Genomic DNA, 27578 nt, shown 5'->3' on the forward strand with positions numbered 1-27578 from the left:
TTTACAAAATTAAAATGTATAAGTGACCAACTAGTCTCAATGCTTCTGCCCAATGAAAAGACAACAAGGGTGGACCTATGAGAAAACAAACCCCAGGGAAAATGTTTGACTGGACGTTCAAAGCACTCATAAATGGGTCCAGTGACTGCAGATCATTGACCTGCCCAAATAAAATCAACTAAACTCTAGGGTTTCTAGAAAATCAAGGGTTTTTCCACCCCAAAAGAAGTTGATTTTCACACCCAAATTAGATATGAATGTATGTAAATTCTAACTCCACAGTGGAGCAGATTATTTTTCTGAGAGCACTCCTTGGTGTCCTTTAACACACAGAGACAGTCACTGATGGTGCTAATGCACACTGGCCCTTTGGCCTCCTCCAACTCTCACAGTTAGCAGGACCTGCAGTATTGTTATTCAACAGTTACACAAAATGTCAGCAAACCAGCTCCTGTAGACTGACCAAAATGGCAAATGACCAACTCCCACAGATCACAAGCTACTGCCAGGGATCACAGACAGACGTCCCCATTCGAGCAGAGACTGCAAATTCACAATTCACTACCCAATCTGGTAACACCTGTGCAGAAAGCACAGATGGCAAACACTAAACAGAAAATACAGAACCCATTAAAGGGAAGGACGCATCACCCATTCCCTATTAAAGGAAAGGGTCCATAACCTATTCCCACATTAAAGGAAAGGGTGAATGTTAAAGACCACAACAAGTATTATAGGCAAACTTGCGAATGAAAGAGAAAGAAATATCCATTCAGATTGGGGCTTGCATCTTCTATATGCCCATACCACTGCTCTGAGCCGGCAGGTTCGTGTGGCACAGAGTTCCTACAGCTGCCCTACAGCTACCATTTTACAGGGATAGCTAAAAGGAGCTTTAAATTATAAATGCACATTTTTAGGGAAAAGTCAAATGTTTTCCTGTTCATTTTTAAATTAACTGTATGTAAGGTGTTTTGCAGGACATACCAAGACCCATCATAGGGCCTCCACAATTTATACACACCTCCTTTGGGTGTGCCTGTGTGCTTTTCAAGCATCATCTTATTTGGGACATCATCCCTCTGATCTCCTTGTGACTATCTGTCTTGCATCTCCAGGCTGGAGCTCCCTGTGGCTTCGTCCCCAGAGGGCGTGTCCAGGACGGGGTTGACAAATCCGTCATATTCGGAGTCACCTCCGCTGTCGTGGACGTGAGCGCTGATGAAGTCATTCTCCCACTCCAGGGCAGTGGAGTCCTCGGAAGTGGATGTGGGCCCGCTGCCCGCTGGCCTCCGGGCCAGACGGAGTACTGCCTGCAGGATGTCCTCCTCCGTCCTGGACCGCTCCCGCACCGGCACTATCCGGGTCATCCCTGCACACGGCACATGGACACTCTACATTCACCAGACATGAAACCATGCAAGCTGGGGCACAGTGTGGGTAAACTTTGGTTACTCTTAACAATATGTTCAACTTTGTTGATAGTTTTCAAAACAGCCACCCAATTTCCTTTCTATGTTGTAAGCAATCAAAGAATATATACTATGATATTCACTGAGCTGCAGCTCTACAACCTTGGCTTTATCACAAACCAGACTAGAATGAGCATGTAGCAGAACAAAGAGAGCATGTGAGCATCCTTTGGGCTGAGTTGGGTCTGCTCTTCAACCACTATGTCACATAGCCACCTAATGTAAAAGTCTGAATTTGGGCCAATGAGTGAGATCAGTACACAGGTCTAGATCTCAACCAAAATGTCAATGTGGAAAAGAGTATAACATAGCCAAGTGTGTGAAGATGTCAAAGAGTAGTGTGAAAGAGTCAGAGAGGAGTGTGAATGGGTCAGTGTGTGAAGGAGTCAGAAAGCAGTTTGAGGGAGTCAGAGAGTCGCATTAAGGGGTCAGCATGTGGACATCCAGTTCTTACCCTCCTCATCGTCCCACTCCAGATCCAGTGAAGTGGCATCATCGTTGCTGGACCGTGTCTTGCTGGTGAAGTCACAGCTGCTCTCTGTGTTTGGTGTGGCCCCATTGTTCTCTGAGGACAGCCCTGGAATGAAACAGGACTGCAACATTAACAGAACCAACCTGGCTTTTTATGTAGTAAATCGTGCAAGATGTGGCCAAGACCACTGCACATATGAAAGCTTAGTGTGGCGTTGTGACAGAATGAGTGGTTTGTAAAGGGGTACACATACTGTATTTATACTGTACTAGAGAATGGCTGTCAGGATTGGAAAATAAACGGAGATGTCTCCTGGATGTTTGTATTTAATTAATTCTGATGTCGCATGGATGTTTGTATGCAGTGAATGGTGATGTTTCCTGGATGTTTGTATGCAGTGAATGGTAATGCCTCCTGGATGTTTGTATGCAGTGAATGGTAATGTCTCCTGGATGTTCGTATGCACGAGACGCCTGACTCACTGCTGCTCCTGAATGCCTCTGACCGGGCCTTCACATTCTGCAGGTAGGGCTCAAAGGCCGCCCTCGCGGTCAGCCTACAATAGATTCACAGCGCCCTCTCAGTCCATTGCCCCCTAATCCCCAACCCTGTCAGTCCACTGTCCCCTAATCTCTCACCCTCTCAGTCTACTGTTCCCTAATCCCAAACCCTCTCAGACAACTGTCCCCTAATCCCTAACCTTCTCTGTTCACTGCCCTCTAATCCTTAAACCTGTCAGTCGACTGCCCCCTAATCCCTAACCCTCTCTGTTCACTGTCACCTAATGATGGGCTCCAACTAAGAATTCAATAAAAATGATCCACATTTCACCATCTTGCAAGGCCTTTGAGTCCTGTCAAGGTTATATGATCTTTCATTAATGTTATACACACAGCTGCTTGTACTCACGTTTTCTGGCCACCTCCGATGCCTTCAGCCACAGGTCTTACTCTCACCCTCTGTGCCAATTGCTGCTGTCGATAACACAAAACATTTAGCACACTGCCGAAGTCCACCACCACTCTACTGCAACAAATGAAGACTCAACCCTGCCAAAACTGGCTTAGATTCAAGTAGTTAAACACTGGATTAACCTACTTGCTGCCTCAACTGAACTAGTGTAAAGACTCAGATTGCAGACTGTGTCTCGAACTGAAGGACACACAGGCTCCCTGTATGCAGTCTTTCAGACAGGGTATCTCTATTTAAAGCAACAATCTGCATCTAGTGTGGATTTCCCTTACGATTCCTGAGGCCAGATCAGAATCTCTGCTGACTGGCTGTCACTGATGGTCAAACATAAAAGTTTCTGTATAATGAGGGGCTGATGAAGTACAAGAGCTGGTCATAGAATATAAAGCCAAGCCAGACTTTTTAGGAAAAAATAAAGGGCATTTGAATGATGGAATAATGTAGATTGCAGAAGAAAGCATGACTGGCAAAGGAAGAGCAGTAGAGGACATTGAAGGACGCTTGTATTTAGGGAAGAATCTGAATCTAATGACCTCCCAGAGCAGGGAGTTTCAGCAGGAAGGGGATACTGAGGCTCAGGTTTACAAATAGTTTTCCACTGCATCTGCTGCCAACTCTCACAGCAAGCTCTGTTTAGGGTACCCAGAGTAGTTCTATGAGAGTCTAACACACAGGAAAAGCTGCTGGACACACTAATAAATCAGTTGAAAAGGTAGTCTTGAGCAGTGGCGGTTCTAGCTTGTACAGCGCCCTGGGTGAACCCCCCTTCAGTGCCCCTTTATGATGTCACCTCAATGACAGTTAACTAAATCAATAATGTGCTAGTTGTAATCGTTTTGCTGCAGGCCACACACATTATCATGATGAAACTGTGTGAAATTATATCCAATGTTATGTAAGACAGGTGGACAGAAAACGGAATATTGTCACCCTCTGTGTAATAGCATAGCAAGTGTAACAGGTGTAGACTGTGTTTTGTGTATATTAACTAGATGTTACGTGGGTCAGGGAACGAGCGAGTTTCGAACCTAGGTTCTCACTGCTTACTGCCAACCCCTTACAACCAGCACCATTACCAGTTGAGCTAAAGGCAAATTGCCCCCATCCGCAACAACGCTAGTTAACCAGGTCTCAGGGAGTGACGTACCGCTGCAACTGCTCGGCTACTTGCTACCCCAAAGGCTTTACGTAGGACTCACACGAGATACTCATTTCAGCTCTGCCACACTAGCAACACAAACATAGGCTTACAAACATAAGTGTTATAATAGCCTATTTCATTACATGTATAATATTATACTCATAAAGAGATGACAGCTGAATACCTTTATCTTTTGCGTGTTTCTCCTCTTCTTCTTTCCTCTTTTTCCTAAACTGGGCGCCTGATGGCTTAGACCTTTTCTTATTCATTTGTGTTGATTTGGCACTCGAGCATTAATACATTAGCCATTCCCCAACACTGTCAGCCAAGAGTCAAGGCTAAACCCATTCACCTTGGTGGTGTGCAGACTGGTTTTATATTACTCTTAACAATTTCGTACAAACCAGAAAAAAATGCAACAATATGTCTGTGAAACTATATATTCACGGTATTATGAATGAATTGTGGTTTATTTTGTAGCATTTGGTAGTATGACTGATTTTACTAATTGCATTAGTGCTGTACAAAGTTAGAGGTGCGATATTTGATAGATTCCCCCGCTCCCCCTACCTCGGGCTTCCAGTGGGGAGACCTGAAATCAATGTACCCCTGCCCCCCTCCCCATCTCGTACTTCTGAGTGGGAGACCTTCCCAGGCAGTAGCCTGCTTAGCTCACAAACTAGAATCAGGGCGCTCACTCAGACAAGGTTAACTGACCCACACAGTGACATGATATCATTGAAAAATGAGCGATAGAAAACCGATCGCGCAAATGTCACCACTCTGAATTTTTTTGTGCAGGCGCCCCGTGCTGCCCCCAGCAAGATGCCACCCTGGGCAGCTGCCCATGTCGCCCATACCTAAATCTGCCACTGGTCTTGAGAGCCGTTTTTTGGTATGTCCAGTTTAACACTTTTCCAAGGCTTCACTTCTGGATGCTGATAATTTACCATGATGTTTACATAACTTATTGCCTTGTTACTTTGTTCAAGCATAAAAGAGCTGTCGCCCCTAGTAATTAAACTTAGCTCCAATTCCCTAGCCACACCTCTGCACCACTATCAGACACACCTGTTCCAAGATCAATTCTCATCACAACTGTCAACCTATCAGATATACTTGTTTGATGGCAGTAGTGCAGTAGCACACTGATGATACTCTGAAAACTCCCTAACATGCTCTTTTAGGATGCTGCTTTGACATGATGAAAAACACTTGATAAACACTATGCAGAGATAGGCAGTTTCAGAACAGCAGAGATAGATTCCAGTCTTAAGGCACTAGGCCTAGGGCTCCATCCAACTGAAATTTCCAGGTAACATCAAATAAGCCTTTAATGTTCACAGTCTACAGATCAGGGGACGAAACTCACTATGTAATGAGTACTTTTCAGGCAGACATTTCCTTGTGAGCACTGATCTAGGATCAGGTGGCCCTAGATCTGACCACTCAAAATGCTAAAACTCATCTGGGCTGAGTACATGTTTGCTGGAGGGGGAGGCATGGCCTCAGCAGAAGTTTCAAGTGCCATGGCAAGAGGGAGGGCTGATCACTGAGATACTGGGGGCAGAGAAATGAGAGGCTGGGGGAGAACCAGAGGCAGAGAGCGTGCTCAGTGCCTCCTCACCTCCTTCAGTCTGCACTCACGCGCTGCCCTGGCAGCCAGGCGCTGGGCAGTGCAACGCGCCTCCTCTTCCTGTCTGAGCTGCTCCTCCTGAGCTGCTAACTGCGCAAAGATGACAGGAAGGGGACGTTAGCCCATCTGCACAAAACAGCGCAAACCAAGCCAAAAGAAATGCATAAATGAATAACAAAGAAAGCTTCATGAGGGGAAAAAAAAAACTGAACAAAAACATGGTACAGTAGCCATGGTATGGAGATTGTGATTGACTGACTGACATCACTGATTCTAAAATAGATTTAAAGCTCCAATGTGGATGCAGCTGCCACTGGTTAGTCTCATCTAATTGCTAACAGCGTCAGCTGCCTCAGATCACCCCAAGGACATACAACACTGTAAAGCAATCTAAAAGCAACTCTTCCAACGAAAGCAGTGCAGTTTATATACAGAGACAATCGGAGCCAGGGCTGCTTCTGCAGCTGACCAGTTGGAGCTCAGTGGGTCATTGGAAACTGAATGACCAAAATCCATCAAAGCAGTCTGCACAGCTTGAAATTATCTATTAAAAGTGCAACACCTGAGTTTAATGAATTCAGAATCCCAACAAAGTCCTTCCTGATGGTAATTATTGTCTTATAATATCATTCGGCTAAGCTGCAAATAAATGAAGGGGTGCTGAATAGATAACAGGCATTGGCAAAACAAACTGGATGTGTCTGTAGATGTAGCAGCAACAGTGAATCCTGCTGTCCACGTGGCCAGGGCAGTGGGCATATCTGCCAGGTGTTGTCAGCGCAGTGCTTGTGGTGTTGCCCTCAGTTACCTCTGCCCGTAGCTTCTCGTCCAGCGCGGCCTGCTTGTCAGAGATGGCGGCATAACGGAGTGCCTTCAGGTGGCCCATCTCCTCCTCGCTGATCGCTCTGTGGCACCCAACAAAGCCACAGCACTCTATCACGGTATGGTCCCCAACAGCTGACTCGGGATCAGATATTAGCTCTCCGCTCTAACTACAACCTCTCATCTTTAAAGCTAAACCCTAATCCAAAATCAGTAGCTTTGTACGTGCAGAATCCATCTACATTGTGCTGAAATCCCCTTTCACTCTAGACACACTGACAAGAACACTTAAAACTCGGTATCCCCTGAAGAGGCTCTGTGCTTGCTAAATTGCACCTGCATTAAAAGCTAACTGTTCACACAGGCACAGAGCAAAGTGAGGATGATAACATCACACCAGGATGGAAATGACCTAACTTGTTGCTTTGATAGATTGCTGTTTTTCTTTCTCAATTTATTTATTGTTGTTCTGGTTGCTATTGTGCCATGTATTTAATGTATCTTGCCATAATAGCCTTCTAAGTCACTTTGGATAAGAGCATCAGGGTTGTTTTTGTCAAGTTCATATTATGAAGGAGAATTTTACTTTTTGTGTCTATAAATTTGAGAAAGAGAAAGCCGAACAGAGAACATACCGTGCACAGCTTTGCGGGCTCTGCTCCTGGAAATGGCAAGAGTCATTGAATAAAATGAGCAACATCTGCAGTATTCCTTCAAAAGGACAGTGACATGGGAAATTAGATCAATAAAGGACACCACATTACTAACACTCACCTCATCGCTGTCCACAAGGTTCTCAAACTGGAGGAAAAAAACAAAACAAAAAGCCCTCTAAGCTCTCACCACAATTTACCACATTCATGTCTTACAGTGAGGTATCTGGGCATACGCCACTTTTACAATGAACAATGAGTTCATTTGCCACAAAATACACTGTGTACAATGAGTTATCACAAGATGGAGAAATATAGTGTATAGTTTGTCAGACTTTAGTTCCCTTACATGTACAAAGTGAATCACTGTACCTCTATGGTGTAATGCTCTCCGGGGGTACTACTTCTGAAGTACTTAGACCTGTGTAAATGCATAAGTGAAAAATACAGACAGTGAAGTTACACTAAATTCTTTTCCTTACCCACCTCTGTTCTTGCCATCTCCCCTGCTCATGTTGTTATATGAGCTCACTACATAGAGGGCTGGAGGTTCGTTTGTTTCTTTTTAGTTCACAACAATACACCAAGTCAAACTCAAACGCACACACACAGTTAAGTGCCCACTTGTGCAGTTTTCCCGGCATGTGGCTTTGGCACACAACTCAAATGAGCGCACACTCGTTTGAGCAAGTCAGTCATATGAAAATGTGAAAAATACTGCTGTTTGTTTGTCTTGTTTGTTTGTTTCTACCGTTTATTGCACTAAAGTGTTTATTTTGAGCTCAAAGAAGAGTTCCACAAAAAAATAACCTGTCATGTATGAAATTGCAGAAAATGCGTTGGCTTTAGAAAACATTTTGAATTGTAGGATAGTCCCACTTGGAGTCCACCCCAGCTCTAACCTCAAAACCAGTAGTGAGCTCATCCACAGCACTGGCGTCACAATAATCCTATGACTGACATGCTCAGCTAGTTAGTTCTGTCTAAAATTCTCAGCAAATTATACAGTTTCTAAATTTACATTGCAGTTTCACTGCATTTTGTTGCATTGAGCAAATATAACTATATACATGTATACGTCAGTCTTATACTGGAAATAAAAAATAACAGTAACTATTTGTTGTATTGTTAACATAACTTTATTTTCAACCAGTGTACTTAGCAAATATGCAAGAGAGCTACCTAATTCCAATTCTAGCCATTTAGCTCACTAGCTAGTTCATTGGGTACGGTTAGGTAGACAGAACTATTTTCTGCCAGTATGCCCACTGCCTCAGCGATCTAGACAACTTGCAGGCTATCTTGATGGCTATCTAGTCAGCCAGTTCTGTCTCAGTCAGCTAGCTAATGGGTTGCCCAATGAGATCTGGCTAGCTAGTTCAATTAGATTAGATGGCTAATTTTATTTTCAAGCAGTTGGCCCATTAATCAGCTTCCTATCCAGCTAAAAATGTAGAAAGCTGAATGTTACCCAACCAGCAAGCTAATAAGCCTGAGAATGCTTTACTCAACCTACTCTATTTTTTTATTATTATTATTATTATTATTATTATTATTATTAAGCCAGCTTACTAGCTAACCCATTAACCATCCAGTTTGTTTCATAATAAAATTTTAAAATGTGCAGAATCCCTGCCCAAAATGCAAAGATTGACCATTTACAGGTTATGGAACATCAACTCATACTCAGCCATCTTCTATCCCATAGCATACAGTATAAACATAAATGGTATCTCCACAAAACACTTCCTGCACAAAAAATGTATAGAATTCAGTGGAAAAGCTTGCAATTATTAAGACTATTGATATAAAAAGGAGCCCAAGTCATGCTACACCATTTGGGCCTTATTATTTCACACAAACTCCTGCAGTATTTCACTATTCCAAACTATTAAAACTATTTCAAACTAAAGCTACCCCGTGTTTCCTTTTTCCCCTCATTTAAGTTGGCACTGTGTTTCTGCATCTAATCATCTAAAGTTAATGTGGTCTTTTCATAGTAATGTGGTCTTTCAGAGTATGTGTGACATCAGTACTATTATACTCTCCCCTTGGCCAGCATGATTTGATGCCATGTACAGTATTCATTAATAACTAACCTAATTGTATATATGAGTGAATCTCTGGACAGAAACGTTATACAATGAGTCTGTGCAAAAAGATTATTTAATATTGAGTCTGTGCTGAAGGTTGATTCAGCAATGAGTGTGTGCACACAAGGTTATTCAGTGATGACTCAAAAGAAGCCACTAGGACGGTGCCTGGGTTGTCGTTTTCTCCCAGTAAGATTTCCACATTTCTTAAAATATTTTTTAGAATACAGGGATGAAGATTCTATATTATTGTTAGGCTTTTTATACATAGGCATTTGTCATGTGGGACTTCTGGGGCTTCTGTGTTCCTGGTCAGGCACTGGTCGGCACCATGTGGGGGCCTGTTTCTATGGTCAGACTGTAGTCGGAATCCATCTCTGCCAGCGTGCGTGCTGCGGCTGCATCCCCTGCCAGTACAAGTTATCTGATGAGCTCTGCTATGCAACCAAACTCAGCAGATGCTGGCTCCAGACGGCACAGACAAATGTAGCCGGAAAAACATCATCACCGAACGCATACTGTCCACAGATGTGAAATCCTTCCAGTTAGTCTTCACAAATTCCGAGTTAGGGCTGGGCTAGGGATGCTATATCTGGGAATATGATCTTTGAGAAGTATCTCCGCTGCGCTCTGCGGATCAAGTGTGGATATGGTTTTCTTCTATATATTCTGAACTTCAGATAAGAGAAAAAGTATTCGCCTCAAATAAAACGCTTTCACTGATGACAGCTTGCGGCCGTGAGCTGTGTGCCACAACGCCGGCACGGCTCGCTTGGCAATTCATTTCAACTGCAACTCATCCAGGTACACTATGCGTGTTTTCTTGGCATACAAAGCCAATCATGTGAACGGCTTGCTGTCTGGAAAAAGCGTCAACTGAAAGTTTGCGGCAGTAGCTAGCTAATTGGCTAACTGGGTTTACTAATTAGACAGCTCTGTAACTATACATATACAATAACGTTCGGGAGAAAACTGTAACATACAAAGTGGGTACCTAAACGGCAAGCGCAATTAGATGTCCATCAACGGGACGGCATTTGGGTTGGCAGCAAGTGTAGCTAATTAAATGTTATCTAACGCTAGCAAGGTCCAGATTTCTAGTATGACTTTCAACAAACAGCACCGGGCAATATGACTTACCCTCTTCCTCTCTGGATCCTGCTAGCTTCCCTCCGAAATATCTTGCAACACTGAGTCCAGCAAGTCCCCATCACATTCTGTCTCTACACAGACACAGCGGAGTAGATGCTAACTAGCTACTGTACTGAATTGAGCTAGCTAGCTGCTAGTTATCAACTAATAGATCAAGCACATCATGCCGCCGTACACGTCAACCAGTACTTGAACCGTGGTTTTCTTTAAATAACAAAATGCCCCTTTTTCGTCATTAAATGCATTTGTCAGGATGCATAATGTGCAAGACACACGCAACGTTTCCCCAGCAGTTCTGCATTTCTGTTTGAGGATATCCCTCATTTCACATGTGACTAAAACGAAAGTATGGAAAACCACGAGGGTAAAAACTTACTGGAATGGGTGTTAATGTAAATACACAACGAAGAAAACTGCATTACGGTTTTTATTTGCTTAAAGGGCTCATTGAATCGAAATAAATCACATTCACGTGTTAATATACCTTTATTCCAACAACTCAGGACAGAGAGCTGACGACAGATATTCATGTGAAGCTCAACTGAGATCAGTATTGATTCAACAGCTCAAGCATCATAATTTGAGAGCTCACCTGAAATGAAAAACCAATATACCCAGAGGGCCACCAGACCTATATGGATGGGAAACAGTTTTAGTTGCCCGTTGTATTGGAATGTTACACATTCCACCAGTAATACGGATTTTTAGCTACTGCATACAGCCAGGGCCGGCCCGACGCATAAACGAACTAAGCGCCTGCTTGGGGCCCCCCGTGGCCACCAGAGGGCCCCCAAGAGCACTTGAAATGTCCCACAAGAGAGCTCGAAATGTTTTTTTATTATTATTGTTATATTATGTAAATGGCAATCATACAAAACCGCAATATTACGTTAACAGGCTGGCTAGCTAATACTATTGGTTTAATCAATTACCGCTGCCTCTGTCAGAGCTGGTGTCCAGTAACGGACGTTAACTGCATTTTGATGCAGTAGCCAGCAATATCTGAGCGAATCCTCAGTAGGCCCTATGGTCGTATCGATCCGCCAAGTAAGACTTATTTCAGCCAATTAGAACTCTATTCCTCAGTGATAAGCGACCATGTTTCCGCCACATCTGATAGTCAGAGGGATAAGAGAGCCTACTAGCAGTGAGTAACATTTCTCTTTCTCTTTCTCATGTCTACTAACTAGTGTCCTCTTTTTTGAAAACCAAAATATTTTCACCCTAGGTAAATATTAACGTTACATATTTACCATGTTCACATATCTGTTGGACCGGTCCGTTCATTATCTGTGGGACAGCAGTGCTTCCGAATGAAATTTTGTATCAGCTAAACGTTATCGAGCTAGCTAGCTAGCTAGCTAATTAGCTAGCGCTAGCTAATGTAATCTAATGTTAGCTAGCTAGTTAGCTAGGCTTGCTAGCTAATGCTCACGGTTATCGAACACTAAGTATGAAACTGCATTGTATGGTTTGCTAATTGACAAAAAATGATTCAGGAAGAGCCTGCCTAAAAGTTTTAGAAAAACTGTGTTTGCTGAGGAGAGAGTGGGAGAGAGAGTGGTAGTGTCAGGAGTTTCTCCTGATAGTGGATGCACTGTACTCCCTGGGAGAACGAGGGGGCTCGGGCGTAATTCAATAACTGAATTATTGGGTTGTTGATGAGATTCGCCGCCTGGTGCGCGCTCCGCACCTGCAGCCTATCTGGTTAAGGGGACGCCAGGACTACTTAGGTGAGTGGGAGCAGCATGCTAGAGACACTGACGGAGACCGAGTACACGGGATTTTCGCTTGCGTTATTTTTCATTGAATATGCCGGCACGGTTGCATTTAAGTTGGTTATTTTCGGTTTGGTTCGTTTTTTTTTTTTGTTTGAGCTCCGGGAGTCACGACCCAGGGTAGATGTTGGAGTTTGGTTTTCATTTAATTTTTTTTTTCCCCTTTTCTTTTGGTGTGTGTGGATGAGAGGTTTGTCTTTGTGTGTGTGTTTTAGGCGGCTCCAGGAAAAGCGGCGACCAGAAGAGCGTACCGCGGAGTCCCTGACGGAGAAGGGAAAGGACGAACACTTCCAGGACGAGGCCGGGACCGAGGAGCGCCCCCACCCTGCAAAAGTGCGTGCCCAGGAGGTGGATCCCCCGGCTGAGAGGGAGGTGATACCGCGAACCGGCAACTGTGTGTGTGAGTCCCCGGCACAAGGTGGAAAGGGAAGAGGGCAGACTGGCTGCTTAACCGTTTCCCTCAGCAAGACCCCGCGGAGCCAGCACAAGCTGTTAGCGAGAAGACCATGTGGGTCGCCGCTGGATCCGCCAGCACGTCCACAGGAGCGACATCGAGGGCTTGTCTTTTTGGGTTTCTTATTTTGGGACGTAGGCGAGGCCCGGCACGGTGGCGCGAGCTGCGAGATGCGTCTCCCCTTATATTTCCTTTTTGTTCTGCGTGTGTCTTACGTGGTGTACGTGCGTGTGTGGAGCGTGCAAGTGCAGCACTGGCTGGTACTCTGCTTCTTGTCAATGTGATTTCACAGCACTGGCTAGCCTCATAATTTGACAGCTTTGAAAATTTAACATTACCTGTGCAATGTCGTCCAACAGAGTTACTATGTGTTGCTATATGAACTAACTTGTAGTACTCAAGGTTGGCTAGTTAAGATTGGCCAGCTAACATCGGTCACCTCGGACCACTGTCTTTTTTAAACCATTAACGTCCATAAACATCTTTGCTCACAAGAAGGCACTAGCCTACTGATTTTACAGGAATGGTTCAAAATGCCTTAAAAGGGAGTTGGTGGTGAAAAAGAAGGGATGTTTTAGCCTACATTTTTGGTACACATAGCATATTAGTTAGCCTACAAATTTTCCTGGAGAAAAAATAAAGTACAAATGTATCTACAGCTATAAAATGGACCCACTTTACTTATGCTTCTGGACCTCGGTTAAAATTTTGCCCTGGCTACGGCACAGGCATTGTACACTTCCATCTTGGTCTTCCCTGTCAGCTTGGGGTTGTTCCACACTCGAGTGGTGAGGTGGGCAAGTGTTGTAGCTGCCTTCCCGTTCCTCTTGTCGATCTGTGTCCAGGGAGAGGTGAACCGATGGACGACATCGAGTTCGTAGTCATTGATGGTGATGACTGGCGGTGTCTCTGTATCCTGTCCCAGGACGTTTGTCGTCTTCAGGCTGATGGTCAGCCCGAAGTCCTTGCAGGCCTTGGAGAAGTGGTTCAACAGTGACTGGAGTTCTTGCTGCATGTGTGTCGCAACTGCTGCGTTGTCAGCAAACGGCACGTCTCTAAGAACTTTGCGTACACTTTTCTTGGCTCTGAGGTGGGCAAGGCTGAAAAGCCTGCTGTCTGATCTGGTATGCAGGTAGATCCCCTCTGTCAGTGCCGAAGGTGTGATTCAGGAGCAGAGTGAAGAGTGTCCCAAAGTGTTGCAGCAAGCACGCAGCCTTGTTTGACATCGCTGCGGATGTTGAAGGGCTCAGAGCAGCTGCCATTGAACTGCTGTGTTGGAGCAGGGAGAGATCTAAAACATGCAGGACATGTGGTCCTCCAGGAGAGGTTTGGGAAACTTTCAGCTCGGAAGCCGTACTGTGACTCTGGGTAGAAACGTTCTGCCAGCTTCTGCAGATGGGTCAAAAAGACCCAAGCAAAAACTTAATATTGGTGTCCCTCATGTCCTGCGGTACGGCTCCTTCTTGCCAGCTTTGGCAGAGGACTTCATACAGTGGGAGCAGTAAGGTACTCCTGCAGTGCTTGATCAGATCTGGAAGAATCCCATCACTGCCTGGGGCTTCACCTGAGGTCAAGTTGTCAATGGAACAGAAGTAGTAGGTGATCCAGGTACCGTTCAACTACTATTAAATGCATACTGAGTATTTGGACACCCTATGGATTGTGACGTACTGCTTTTTGCGTATTATATAGTATGGAAGTATGAGTATTCGGATGCAGCCATAGATACCGCGCTTGCGATTTGACATGCGTCTGCATGGTCGCCATATTGGAGTGGTCAAGATCTGCTAGTAAACAAATGCAATGTGTATTGAGAGATGTAGACTTCTCTACAAAGTCGACTCTTTTGAACTGATTTTTGTTAAATTTGGTTTGTTATAAACGTAAGAAATTGAACATGATACTGGTTACTTATTGGAATTAAATTCAGTTACTGGGGGTGGATCTAATCAGCTCTATGCCAAAACATTAACTTTCTGAATAGCCACAACTTCCTTTGGGACATGCAGGCACCAATCTATGAATAGGCAACATAACGTGTAAATTTAGAACTTCAGCGTTTGTGGGTTTCTCCAAAAATGTACATATAGATATCTATTATATTGTTATAAAGCTGCCTGGTTGCTTGTTATTGTATTAATAATTAAATCAATTCATTAAGAAAATAAGACTATTTTGGTTCCCCAGACTCCAGTTAAGAGAAGAACATCCGGTTAGTTCATCCGTACACCCTGAGACACATATGATAATTCCACTTCTGTAAGCTGGATAGTTGCCATTACACAAACAAACAATGTCACAAATATTGTGTGGTGGATCTTTCCCCCTGGTCTGGGCCAGATGGACTGATGGACCCACACCTCAGTGCCATTTCAAAAATAATCCTTCACAAAGTCTGATGTAATTGGTTTGAGTTTATTGTATATGCTGATCAATCACAAATAATAATCGGGCTGGTCCGCGTGGAGCAACACACACATTCACTCTCCCCAAGCATTCTGAAAAACCCCCTGAAGGCACCTCTTTTATGCCTATTCCCTGGCCACTCCTCAGACTCAAACTCTTACAAGGTCAGGCCACATTCCTTTCTGGTACATCTCTAATTTTTTAAAATGTACCTGCCTGGAATTTACACCATTATTCCCAAGGCCTGGCTAAATTGATTTTTTTTTTTAAATGCAGACATCTGGCTTGGCATTCCCGCAGTGCACCAAGGTCGCATGTTACTGATACTAATTGTCCTGCAATAGCTTTAAACGGAGCATATGAGCTAGAATAACCCCCTGGTAATTCTTAGAATCACATATGATCTCCCACCACATTTCCCCCCTTTGTGACCTGTAAGTCACACCAATTGACTATCCCTGCGCGGTTGTCAGAGTCCATCTGGCCAGGCAGCAAGACGCCGCCATAGGGCCACAACGATCAACAAGACGATGACTCGCTTAGAGGGAGGTCTAACAGCAGAGCAGAGGAGAGTGTGGAAAACATCCCCTCCCTGTTTGGCGGGGAGTGGGTAAAAGCCATTCTGCGCTCCTGTCCCTACACATTATCATCAATAGAATACAAGCTGAAGCACAAAAGTTAAGGTGCAAGAGCCAGCCAGAAGTTGAACCTAATCAACATAACATCACATAAAATCAGACAGGGATGTCAAATAAATTGAGTGCAGTATATATGAAATAAATCACCTGCTAAGCATGGTTACATCAGTAGGCAATTGCACCTATGGGACCAGCCACATATAATCAGTATCATTAGAAATCACATCAAGTGATTTTTTTTTATCAAGTAAATTAATGATCGCTTTCAGGTAAACTTAATCAAATCACATCAAATCACGTAATTTAGCTAAGCGGAGTAATGTCGTCTCTTTTTCCAAGGCCTCGACGGGGCGTTGGACCAGTGGACAGGAGAGGTTTCTAGCACTTCACTCAGCCGTTGCTGGTCATGACTCTTCTCTGGCAGTGGTACATGAGATAACTGTGTGGGTGTTTAACTATCTGCCATGGATTAGGGAGCATTAGGCTCCAGTAAATGTATGTCAGCTTCTGTCTTCATGTAAATGTGTAATCAGTGTAAGTGTGTTCGCAGTGTAGTGTGTGGTTGTCTTCAACCTAGGTGTTTTGCACGCTGTGGAGGGTCATCACTGTGGAGAGGTTACTAGCACTTACAATGCACAGTGATTTGGATGTCTCCCCGAGCTCGGCAGTCACTCCCACTCCAGGGTATGGTGCTTGAAGTAAGCAACAGCCACTTGGGTCCGTCGTCACCGCTCACCACTTCAAGCATGTCCATAGAAACATCCTCAGGTATCATCTGTGGGGGAGCTTCTGAAGTAATGCTGAGATTCACAGGAAATTGTCCAGCCACAGTGGTTACCATCTTCTTAATCATAAGTCCTTTCAGACATGCACTAAAACCCTGAACTTATCTAGACATTACCCGGAGGAGCTGTATGTGAGAACGCAAATGTCCGAATCAGTTGGACCAGACATTAAACAGATTTTACCCTGCCAGCTCCCTATTACAAAGTCTGTAATGTCCGGTTGAGTCCATGTGTGAATAGAGCAGGTTATTGTCCAGAGAATTCACAGTGAGCGAGTGGGCGTGTTGATCACGTTTCTATCATGCGACTGGTGTGAAACTGGAAGAATACAAACATCTGCTTCGTACCCTTTTCTGCTTGCCTGTATATTGCTTTCCACTCTTTTGTTGATATTGCGGATACATCCAAATACATGTTATTTTGAGTCCAATGATCGATAAAGAGACAGTTAGCTATAGCTATACTACCAAAACTTGTCTTTTACGATGATTAATAACATTGATTAGTAGTTTATCTGTTTAGTAGCTAGCTAAGCTGTAGCCAAGTAATAGTGATAGATATAGTGAGATAGGTGAACTGGTGACCTAACATTACATAGCGAACAACAAAAACATCTTCCTGTTATAATAAATGTATAATTAATAATAAATTATGTGTACCGGTAGCACCATTTGGATGGCTATGTGTGATATTTTTTTATAAGCTACCCAAAAGTACAATAGCTATGTTCACCTTCTCCTCAGTGCCACATTATGTGCCCGTACCACCGAAAGGTAAGACATTGAAAAGAAAAAACCTGAAAATACTTCAACTCGCAAATACTTTTCATGAACTCGCCAATACTTTTCACTCGTGAGAATGCAAGTGGCATCTAACTGGAAAATACCACAAGGAAATCTGGACGTTTATAAACTCGCAATGATTTCACGCGACAATGTAACATACTACAAATGTTATTATTAATGGTCGCATACTGGGTACTACACTGAAAAATAGCATGCAGTATACCGTATATACGTGTGTAGTACGCAGTACACAGTATGCAGTAGGCGGTTTTGAATACGTACAGCCACTGTGATTTCTGCAGCGTACTTTTTGTGACATGTCCTGTCTCTACTCCACGCTCTACCCAGGCGCCACCCCTCGTCTAAACCAAACGGAGTATTTCCAGTAGGTGAGAATGCGTCTGTCACAGACAATCTCCTGTTGTGTGCTACATGTGTGAAAGGGCAACTGAAGGGAGAATCAGGTCCGGACATTGTCCGGAGTTCATTAAAACGGCTATCGACTGAATCAACAGGATCACACAGCATCAGGCAAACAACAGCAGCAATAGCACCAGTCCAATAAGTAACCCAATCTTAACTAAAGCTGATTTCCATGACAAATTCAACCAGTCCCAAAATGACCACCCCTGCGATTCCCCCTGTGTGTTTTTGACATGCTCCTCTCTCAACCTTCGAACCTCCAAACTTTCTAACGCGGTTGTTATGTTGCCCCCTTCTCCTGTGTGCATTGGAATAACTGTGCAACAGTGTTCCCCTATACACTCACACACTCCTTGCTCCTTGGCTAACATGGTGTCAAGGACAATCAAATTATTTACAGTACTCATGGATGTAATTCTGTGTTCAGCAGGTACGCCAATAGGAGCACCACCCCAGTTCACATATACTCCATCTTCTGTGTCCCACCTACCCTCTCTTCTCTGTCTAGTGGGTAGATTGAGAGCTTCATTGGAAGTATTAACAGGGATTATTGTCAGCTGTCCTGTCAACATAATAGGTGCGCAAATACCTGTCCAACCCATCTCCAGCACACATCTGCTACTGGGTAGATGCCATCATGAAAGTCAGGCATGGAAAAGTTAAACTGTATCAGTGTCCCATTATCTATTTTACGGGTGGTCTATTTTGCATGCTATAGTACCCTTTGTTCTCCGAAGTGCTCCTAAGTCTTAGCGTTAAGCTTCTCATAGTTTTCAGTTAGCATTTGCTATATTTTTTAACGTTAAATCGCTGTTTCCTCAAACCTAAAGTTAGCTAGAATTTTTCCAATCTAGTGTTCTAATCCCACCGGTTTTAGCATACGCGCTAAACAGCAAATCAAACCGGTGTGACCGTACGTGCGAAAGGGTTAATGGAGTAATGTTTTGTTTTATTTTAGGCCTATTTATTTTATTTTAGTATGTTACTGTTCATGATGCCACACTATGTCGGACAAGTTCTTCCTCCGATGCACTTCAATGTATTTTTAATAAATTATATAATTACATGTCTGATTTAACCATTTTTGATAATTATTGCAGCAGTCTGCTGTGGTGTAATATGGGTCAAATCTCACTAATGACATTATAGCCTATCATAATGTGTGTGACATTCTTCATAATCGACAACCAACTTTAAGTTGGTGTGCCTTGAGGTTCTGGTTTGACCTTTGATGTGCCTTAGCCCCTAAAGGTTGAAAACCTCTTCTGTAGGGTATCTGGAACTGTGACCACTGGTGGCATTCCAATGTTCTCCCCTCCGTGTGTATACTTATCCCAGCAATGGCTTAGATTAATGTGTATGTTCCCATGTAAAGTCTGGACTTGGACATATCCGTCTTCTACCGGCATCTGTGCCTATATCCAATCATTGGCCTCTCGTCCTAGCTTCTTACTGGCCATAAGGGCCGTGTAATATGCAATAATTGCAAATGACATGTATTGTTCCCTGTACATTCCTCCTGTGTGTACTGTGTACTGTGTACTAGTCTGGGGAACGCAGGGTTCCTTATGACCATATATGGACTTCCCTTCCAGGGGGTTTCCTGGCCATCACATGTAAATGTACCTCCTGAAAACTGTATAAATGTGAACCATACATTGTACCTGACGAACTTCTGCTCCATGCTGATGTTCCCACGGCTGCCTGTGCAAATAAACCTTCCTGTCTTTTTCTACAAACATCGGATCTGCTTCTTTGTCAGGGACATTTACTAACAGGTCTCACCTGGGGAGTTCCACCAGCAGCAGAATAGCATGCTATGCACGTTTTGTCAGTTACCTGGCATGCAGAGTAATCTAACCACTGATAAAACATATTTGTTGGCCATTGAAACGTCTGTTGTCCGCTCAACTTCAACTGTCGAGCATGCATGTCATTTCTCAGATTCATGCTGTGGTTTAAGGCATGGGATAAAACATTCTGCATCAGTGTTCCCCCCTGACTAGTGTTTGAGGTGGTGGGCAGGGCAGACGTAGTGGAAGATGTGTCCTTTGTGCACTGCTTACCCCCCGTCGGCTCTTTTACAGCAGTCGTTGCCCTCTGACGTGTCTTTTGTGCACTGTGTATCCTTAGTCATAGTCACCCTGAGCTCCCGCACCAACCCCTTCCTGGGGAGAAGGTCAGGATACACAGCGGTGTGCTTCCTCGGGTCACCGCCTAACGGTCGGGCAGACATAATAGGACACATCCGCACTAGAGCCCGACCGATATAGGATTTTTAAGACCAATACCGATTTTGATATTTGGGGATTTAAAAAAAAATAATAATAACCTAAACAAAGATTTTCCATAACAGTTATGTGTAGTTATTTAAGAGTCCTCACCAAGATAACATGACATAACGCAATTTAAAAATAAACTTGTTTTATTGTCATAAATAGTATTTTGAACAAAAGTACAACAAAATATATTAAAGTTATGATAAATAAGAGTCAAATGTATAAAAATACAAAAAAGTTTACAAAAATATCATGCCATCTTGCCTATCATGCCTATGCAGTAAACTGATACAGTGACCTAGAGTAAACGCTGCTGTTGAATGCATCTAATACCACAACTGCAACGAGGACTTGCAACTTTGGGATTTCAAACTACACGTTTGAAAGAGAAGCTAGATAACTTTGTTTGGTTACCAAGCCATGTTAGATACTTGTTCAGCTCACGTTTATTTGCATGTCCCATCTGGTGTAACCCTTTCGCACGTAACTTAATTTTTATGCTATGTAGCCTGCATGTTACCTTACATGGTTCATTAAGCTTCTCATAGCAAATGCTAACTGAAAACTATATTTTCTTTAGAGTTAAATCGCTGTTTCCTCAAAGCTAAAATTAGCTAGAATTTCTCCAATCTAGTGTTCTAATCGCACCAGTTTTAGCATACACGCTAAACAGCTAATCACACCAGTGTGACCATACACGTGAAAGGGTTCATAATTTCCAATGCACCGACTAACTACAGACATGCAAGTCGCAGATATATTTACCATTATCTCATTTAGGCAGAATAAGTTAAGCGCTATAGTTTAACCGCTCATTAACATTAGCGGTCTTCCACTGATAAACATGGCATTAGCTAGCTTTCTGGGTAACCTAATTTAGCAATGGACAGCGTATAAGCTGCTGTAAGTGATGTTGCCAGAGAATTTTTAGAAGTGATGGGGGAGAAATGATTGGACTGTTGTTTTTTTACTCGCTAGAACTGCCACACTGTTATAAATAAACCTATAATCAAGTTTGTCAACAGCTTAGCCTACACCACTCAACTACCGTAACGTTAAACATAATTTTGATGTTTGACGGTACTGGCTTTCACGTTACTGTAGCAAAACCAGGCATGGCTGACATGAATGTTGTCAGGCTTATTAAGGCTAAGAGAAGTGATGGAGGATATTTATTATTAGTGTGATTGCAAAGCAAACACAATATTGTTTATAGTTTTATTCTTCTTCTTATTCCACCAAATTTTGTCCCGCTTCTCCTCCCACAGTTTTCAAGATATTGACCACAAACTAACTTTAACCAGTCTGGTCTGACCCCAATCAGTGTGCTTGTATACAGCTAAGCCGTACCCGCACCCGTTCTCTGGTTTTTGTTGTTTTTTCATATTTTTATCCCATAGACTCCCATTCATTTTCAAAATCACCCCCCTCACACTTCATGGCCTTCCCACTCGGTCACTTTTCACCCCATAGCCACCATACCTCACATGTTGCCTCGGGACAAATCATCTAACACTCATGCAAGACCGTCTTGACCCGCACCCATCTTTTTGTCGTTCACTCATCCCTCCATCCTCCCATTGACCTCAGTTCATTTTTCAAGGTCTTACCACTCGGTCACCTTTGGCCCAACAGCCACTGTACCACATATGCTGGCTCAGGTCATGCCACCCAACACTCACCGAAACCCATACTGACCTGCGCTCATCTTTTTGTCGTTCACTCATCCCTCCATCCTCCCATTGACCTCAGTTCATTTTTAAGGTCTTACCACTCGGTCACCTTTGGCCTGACACTCACCATACCCCATATGCTGGCTCAGGTCATGCCACCCAACACTCATTGAAACCCATACTGACCCCACACTAGGCTTTTACTCGTTTATTCATCCCTCCATCCTCCCATTGACTTCAATTCCTTTTTCAAAGTCTTATCGCTAAGTCACCATTCAGCCTACGGTGACAGTAACTGATATGCTGGCTCAGGTCATGCCACCCAACACTCACTGAAACCTACAGTAACCCACACTTGTCTTTTACTCGTTTATTCAGTGCTCCATCCTCCCATGCACCTCAGTTCATTTTTAAGGTCTTAACGCTCAGTCACCTTTGGCCTGACAGCCACCGTACCACATATGCTGCCTCAGGTCAAATCACCCAACACTCATTGACAGCCATACTGACCTGCACTCATCTTTTACTTGTTTATTCATCCCTCTTTCCTCCCATTCACTTCAGTTAATTTTTCAAAGTCTTACCACTCGGTCACCATTTGACCAATAGCCATGGGACCTGATATGCTGCTTTGGGTTATGTGACCCAACACTCACCAAAGGTGGGTGTGTCCCTAGCAACCATATTGTTTACTCTAGCATCCGCCTAGCAACCACTTAGCAATACCCTAGCAACCGCCTAGCAACACCCTGGCAACCACTTAGCAACACTTTGGCAACCACCCATCAACGCCCTAGCAACGCTCATAGACCACATTGTTTACCATAGCAACCACTTAGCAACACCCTGGCAACCACCCAGTGACACCCTAGCAACGTCCCAGCAACCATATTGTCTACCCTATCAACCACCTAGCAACACCTTAGCAACACCCTGGCAACCACCCAACAACGCCCTAGCAACCACTTCATCTACCTTAGTAAGCATCTAGCAACACACTAGCAACCACCTAGATACACCCTAGCAACCACCTTATATACCTTAGCAACCACCTCGGAAAAGCCTAGCAACCACCTAGTAACACCCTGGCAACCACCTGGCAACACCCTAGCAACCACTTAGCAACACCCTGGCAACCATCCAACAACACCCTAGCAACCACCTCATCTACCTTAGCAACCACCTAGATACACCCTAGCAACCACCTTATATACCTTAGCAACCACCTCGGAACAGCCTAGAAACCACCTAGCAACACCCTAGCGACCACATAGCAACACCCTAGCAACCACTTAGCCACATCCTAGTGATCGTCTCATATATGTTAGCATGCTTTCACTGCTGGGTCGCAAACACACTCTGCATTTTCCTCAGGTAATGCACTTTTCTAGTAACTTAAGTAATGTATTTCACGTGACAGTTATCAACTTACTATGAATACAGATGATCTCTGTCACGGGCTACTCTGCTCGACTGTACTCTCTCAAGCTGCTCAAGCAAGGGTCCATTATATGGACCTCTAAGATATGGTACTGGCATAGGACTATCAGTCAGCATTTCATGTGGGGTTAGGTGTATACTTCTGTTGGTCTGCATCCTCATACTCATCAATGCCAATGGCAATGCATCTACCCAGTTAATCCTGCAATCTGCACATATTTTAACTATCTTTGCTTTTAAAGTGCCATTCAAACCTTTCTACCATTCCCTGTGATTGTGGATGGTACACACAGCCAAATCTTTGCCTAACCCTAGTTACAATTTTCATTAATTCAGCTGCAAAATGTGGCCCATTATCAGAACTGATCTTATCTGGAATCCCAAACCTGGGAAAGACTTCTTTGCACAAAAAGTTTGCCCCTGGCTTGGCATTTGGGCTACTTGTAGGTACTACTTCCACCCACCGACTGAACCTGTCTACAACCACCAGCATGTATCTTTTGCCTTGAAGCCGTTCAATCATGTCCACATAATGTTTCATAAGGTGTCTAAATGGCCCATCTGGTGGTGGGATGTGTCCAATAGGCGCTGAAAATGCTTTTCTGATGTTATGTTGTACACATGTCACACTCATGTAATGCACGATCTACCATGCTTGTCAGATATGGTGACCACCAGGCTTAATGACTTCCCCCCTTGTGCAATGATCTTGACCATGTGCATCCTGAAGCAGAGTGTGAATCAAGGACATGGGTGCAACAAAGTGTCCTGCTGGCCCTCCTCACAACTCTTTGTGAGGGCCATCCTGAGTTTTCCGTGCCTCCCTTTTTACCCAAAGACTAATTTCATACACACTTGCTTTTTCTTGGGCTTGAATAAGTGAGGCTAAGTCCCCTGCGGGACTGGGTTCTTCTGCCAACATTGGTGCTATAAGGCTCAGACCCACGGCAGCTTGGCATGCTAATTTATCTGTCAAATTGTTGCCCTCAGCTACCAGGGCGTGAGCCTTTTGATGTGCTGGGCATTTGAAAATAGCTACTGCTGCAGGCAACTTCATAGCCTCTAGCAAGTCTGAGATCGCTTCCCCATGTGTAATTGGCATGCCATCTGCCCTACAAAACTCTCTTTGTTTCCAGATAGTACCATACACATGACAAACACCATAGGCGTAAGCAGAATCAGTGAAAATGTTAACACTCTTGCCCTCAGCCAGTGGACACGCAGCTGTCAGGGCTTTGATTTCTGCTAACTGGGCGGAACGACTTTGGGGCGACTTTACTGCCTGCACTTTAGAGAAGGTCGTACCATCAGCATGTAGCTGTGCAATGCCATATCCTGCATGATTCCCTTTCTCATCCCTAAAGCAGGACCCATCTACAAACAACATTAGGTCAGCTACAATGGGTTGATTGTGCAAATCTTCACAAGCTTTAAGGAAAGTATTTGTTCTTTGGACACATTCATGTGGGGTACCATCTATGGGCAAAACCATTCTGGTTGCTGGGTTAACAGTTGTACATCTCTGAATGGTAATATCGGGGGCTGACAGAATTACTTCATAGTCAAGTTTTCCTGGCTTGGGTCAGAACAAATCGTGGACTGGTTAACAATGCATGTAATTGGTGGGATGAATACAATGTTAGTAGATGCCCCATCGTCAAGGTGGAGGCCTTTTGATGAGCAAATACAGCTGCTGCTAGACCCTGGTAGCATGGTGGCAGGCCCTGCTCTACGGGGTCTAGTTTTGTGCCATAGTAAGCCAACAGTTGTTTGCCTGTAGGTGTGTTCTGCATCAAAACTGCATTAGCAAAGCCTGAGCACTCTACAACATACAGATGGAATGGTTTGCTATAGTCTGGGTTTCCTAGAGCTGGGGCTGTTTGCATCTGACTTTTTAAGGCTTGAAAAGCATCTTCTGCCTCTTCTGTCTATTGCAGTTGAGCTGTATTATTACCCTGCCCTGCTGCTCTAATTAGTGCCTGTAAAGGTGATGTAGTAACTGCATAGTGACAAATCCATGGTCTGCTATACCCTGCCATCCCTAAAAAGTTAAGCATCTGTCCTACCGTTTGTGGTTTGGGTGCTTTGGTGATAACTTCAACCTGAGATGGTGCAATGTGTCTCTTGTTCCCACTTAGTTGTCTGCCTAGATAGTCAGCTGTTTGCTGACAGAACTGCAATTTGTCTCTGCTAACCTTGAGGCCTCCCTTTGCTAGGGCTGTTAGTACAGCAATCAAATCTGCTTCACACTGTTCTTTTGTGGGGCTACAAATCAACAAGTCATATAGATACCGAATCGGGGTACTGGTTATGTTTAGATGCTGCAAATCCTGGGCTAACACCCTGTTGAACACTGATGGACTCTCACAATAACCTTGTGGCAATCTGGTGTATGTGTACTGCTGACCTTGGTATGTAAATGCAAAGAGGTACTGTGAGTCTGGGTGTAGTGGTACGCTGAAAAAAGCAGAACATAAATCAATCTCAGTGTACCATCGTACGTCAGGTGGAATGTTAGAAAGCAATGTATGTGGGTCTGGGACAATGGGTACTTCTGCTTCTACAATGGAATTAATTGCTCTCAAATCATGCACTAATTGGTAGTCATTTGAGTGTGGCTTTTTAATTGGAAAAATTGGAGTGTTGCATGGACTTCTAGTTTTTACCAGTACACCTGCCAGTAATAGGCCATCAATTGTGGGCTTAATACCATCTATTGCCTGCTGTCGGAGGGGATACTGCTTATGGTACAGTAAGCTGGTTCCTTGTTTCAATTTAATACGCACCGGCTGTACAGAGCTAACACATCCTATGTCTGCTTTATGTTTTGACCACACACTCTCCGGTAGCTGCTGTAGTAAGGCTTCATGTTCTGGCATGATGGCCATCTGTATTGGCATTCTTCCCTCCAACAGAACTTCTCTGCCAATCCCTTGTCATATGCCTTTACTGAGATCCTGGTGAACTGTTTAACTTCAGAGGTATGAATACACTTGCTTGTTGTTGCTGTCCACTCTAGCACCTGCAGGGCTTGTCTAACTATTGGTCCCAGTTCATGTGATTCATGGCCTTCTGCTACCAGCAACATCATATGTGGGGTGGATCTTCTGAAACCATTGTTGATGTAGCAGAGGCGGTGGCAACATCACTGCGGCTGCTGCTCCTTGTGGTCCAATGTAGATGTCTTGACTTACAATGTGATATTGGCGCCCATTGATCAAGTCATCCCAACATTCTTCATAGTCTCATCATACCCGAGGGTGCAGTGTAATAGCAGTTGAGGTTCAGCAGCTTTACCTAGCTGAGTTTGCACCCAATTGTTCTATTGCTGCTGCAACATTGATTCTTGAGGAGTCAAGCGTAGCCAATATACCATGGGTTTCAATAACCCACTTTGTCGAGACAGCATAGGCATCATTTTATCTGGGGATAATCTGGGATATCTACATAAATGCCATCTACATAGATGCCATTTTGTGTACAGATAATGTTGACTTTCAATGGACACAATATGTCCCTACCTAACAGGTTGACTGGGGTCTGAGCTGAATAGAGTACATTTACATTTACATTTATTTATTTAGCAGACGCTTTTATCCAAAGCGACTTACAAAAGTGCATACAGTAAGTATAGCGACAGTATGGGGACAGGATGTGTACAGTTCCACAATGAGACAGTTCTCAGCTGAGAGCAAGGTTTGTTTGAGGACACAGTACTATCAGATTTGTACAATTACAGCGTATAGGGCAACTAATACGATACACCTTCAAACAGCAAACTTCAACAACTTCAAACAGCGCAATGAGCGTCAGGGTAAAGGCGGCAACAAGAAACAATTTAAAAAGCACAGCAATTTTACGACAGCACACAGAGTAAAGGTGCAACTATGGATTTTCCAGCTATTCGCATTGGGACAGGCTGTGTAAGCGGAATTATCTGTGGATTCCCAAAGAAGCCAATGGTTTTAACAGATGAACTGGAGAGGGGGAGCCCTGAGCCTGTTTTCCCAATGCATGAGTAAGTTGCACCTGTGTCCACCATGAATTGATGCTCGTGTTGATTGATGACTACTGGTATGGTGGGCTCATCTTGTGGTTGTGTTGAGACGATTGGTGACATTGTTCCCCCTCTGGCTTCTCTGGGCACCCCTATGCTTGCCAGTTTGCTGCTGGTCCTGTCCACGGGTTGGCGGGTGGTGGTTCTGGCCATGAGTTGGAGGGAGCTGGTCCTACCCAAGGGTTGACCTGACAGTCCCTCCTGATGTGCCCAGGCTGCTTACACCCCCAGCACACCTCTTCTCTGGGTTGGCCATCTGTCGGTTGTGATCCTTAGTTTGGGTAGCTCAGAAGTTGGCCCCCTCCTCACTGAGTCATTCCACCTCTTTGTCCAAATCTTCCTCTTCCTCTTCCTCTCATTGGGGGTCAATAACCCCCTCCTGACTGATTCACATATACTTGGATGGGTGGATCCTGCGTGGCTGTTGCAGCTGTTGGGGTCACAACT

At 44.0% G+C, this 27578-nt stretch overlaps 1 protein-coding gene across 2 annotated transcripts; it reads right to left on the reverse strand.

Annotated features, from left to right (window-relative positions):
* Positions 1-784: 784 nt before the first annotated feature.
* Positions 785-10725, reverse strand: LOC118793266 (AP-1 complex-associated regulatory protein-like). Of its 2 annotated transcripts, XM_036551363.1 has the most exons (10): positions 10402-10725; positions 7541-7589; positions 7290-7316; positions 7151-7176; positions 6502-6598; positions 5685-5783; positions 2854-2915; positions 2427-2500; positions 1927-2049; positions 785-1372 (listed from the first exon to the last, which is right to left on the reverse strand). In XM_036551363.1, exons 1-10 carry the CDS (start codon positions 10470-10472, stop codon positions 1098-1100), a joined length of 903 nt encoding a protein of 300 aa, XP_036407256.1. In that variant the 5' UTR covers positions 10473-10725; the 3' UTR covers positions 785-1097. The 2 variants fall into 2 exon arrangements, with proteins under 2 accessions (XP_036407256.1, XP_036407257.1); XM_036551364.1 differs by lacking the exon at positions 5685-5783 and having other exon boundaries at positions 2854-2918.
* Positions 10726-27578: the final 16853 nt, after the last annotated feature.

Source organism: Megalops cyprinoides, chromosome 18 (genome assembly GCF_013368585.1).
Source record: "Megalops cyprinoides isolate fMegCyp1 chromosome 18, fMegCyp1.pri, whole genome shotgun sequence".
Lineage (NCBI taxonomy): Eukaryota > Metazoa > Chordata > Actinopteri > Elopiformes > Megalopidae > Megalops > Megalops cyprinoides.

Excerpts from the sequence above, each read along its gene's own strand:
- LOC118793266 (XM_036551363.1), bottom strand. The coding sequence starts at position 10,472 with ATGGGGACTTGCTGGACTCAGTGTTGCAAGATATTTCGGAGGGAAGCT. Across the intron at positions 7,590-10,401 it reads AGGATCCAGAGAGGAAGAGG|GTCTAAGTACTTCAGAAGTA; the intron begins GTAAGTCATATT and ends GCATTTACACAG. Across the intron at positions 2,501-2,853 it reads ATCGGAGGTGGCCAGAAAAC|GCTGACCGCGAGGGCGGCCT; the intron begins GTGAGTACAAGC and ends AATCTATTGTAG.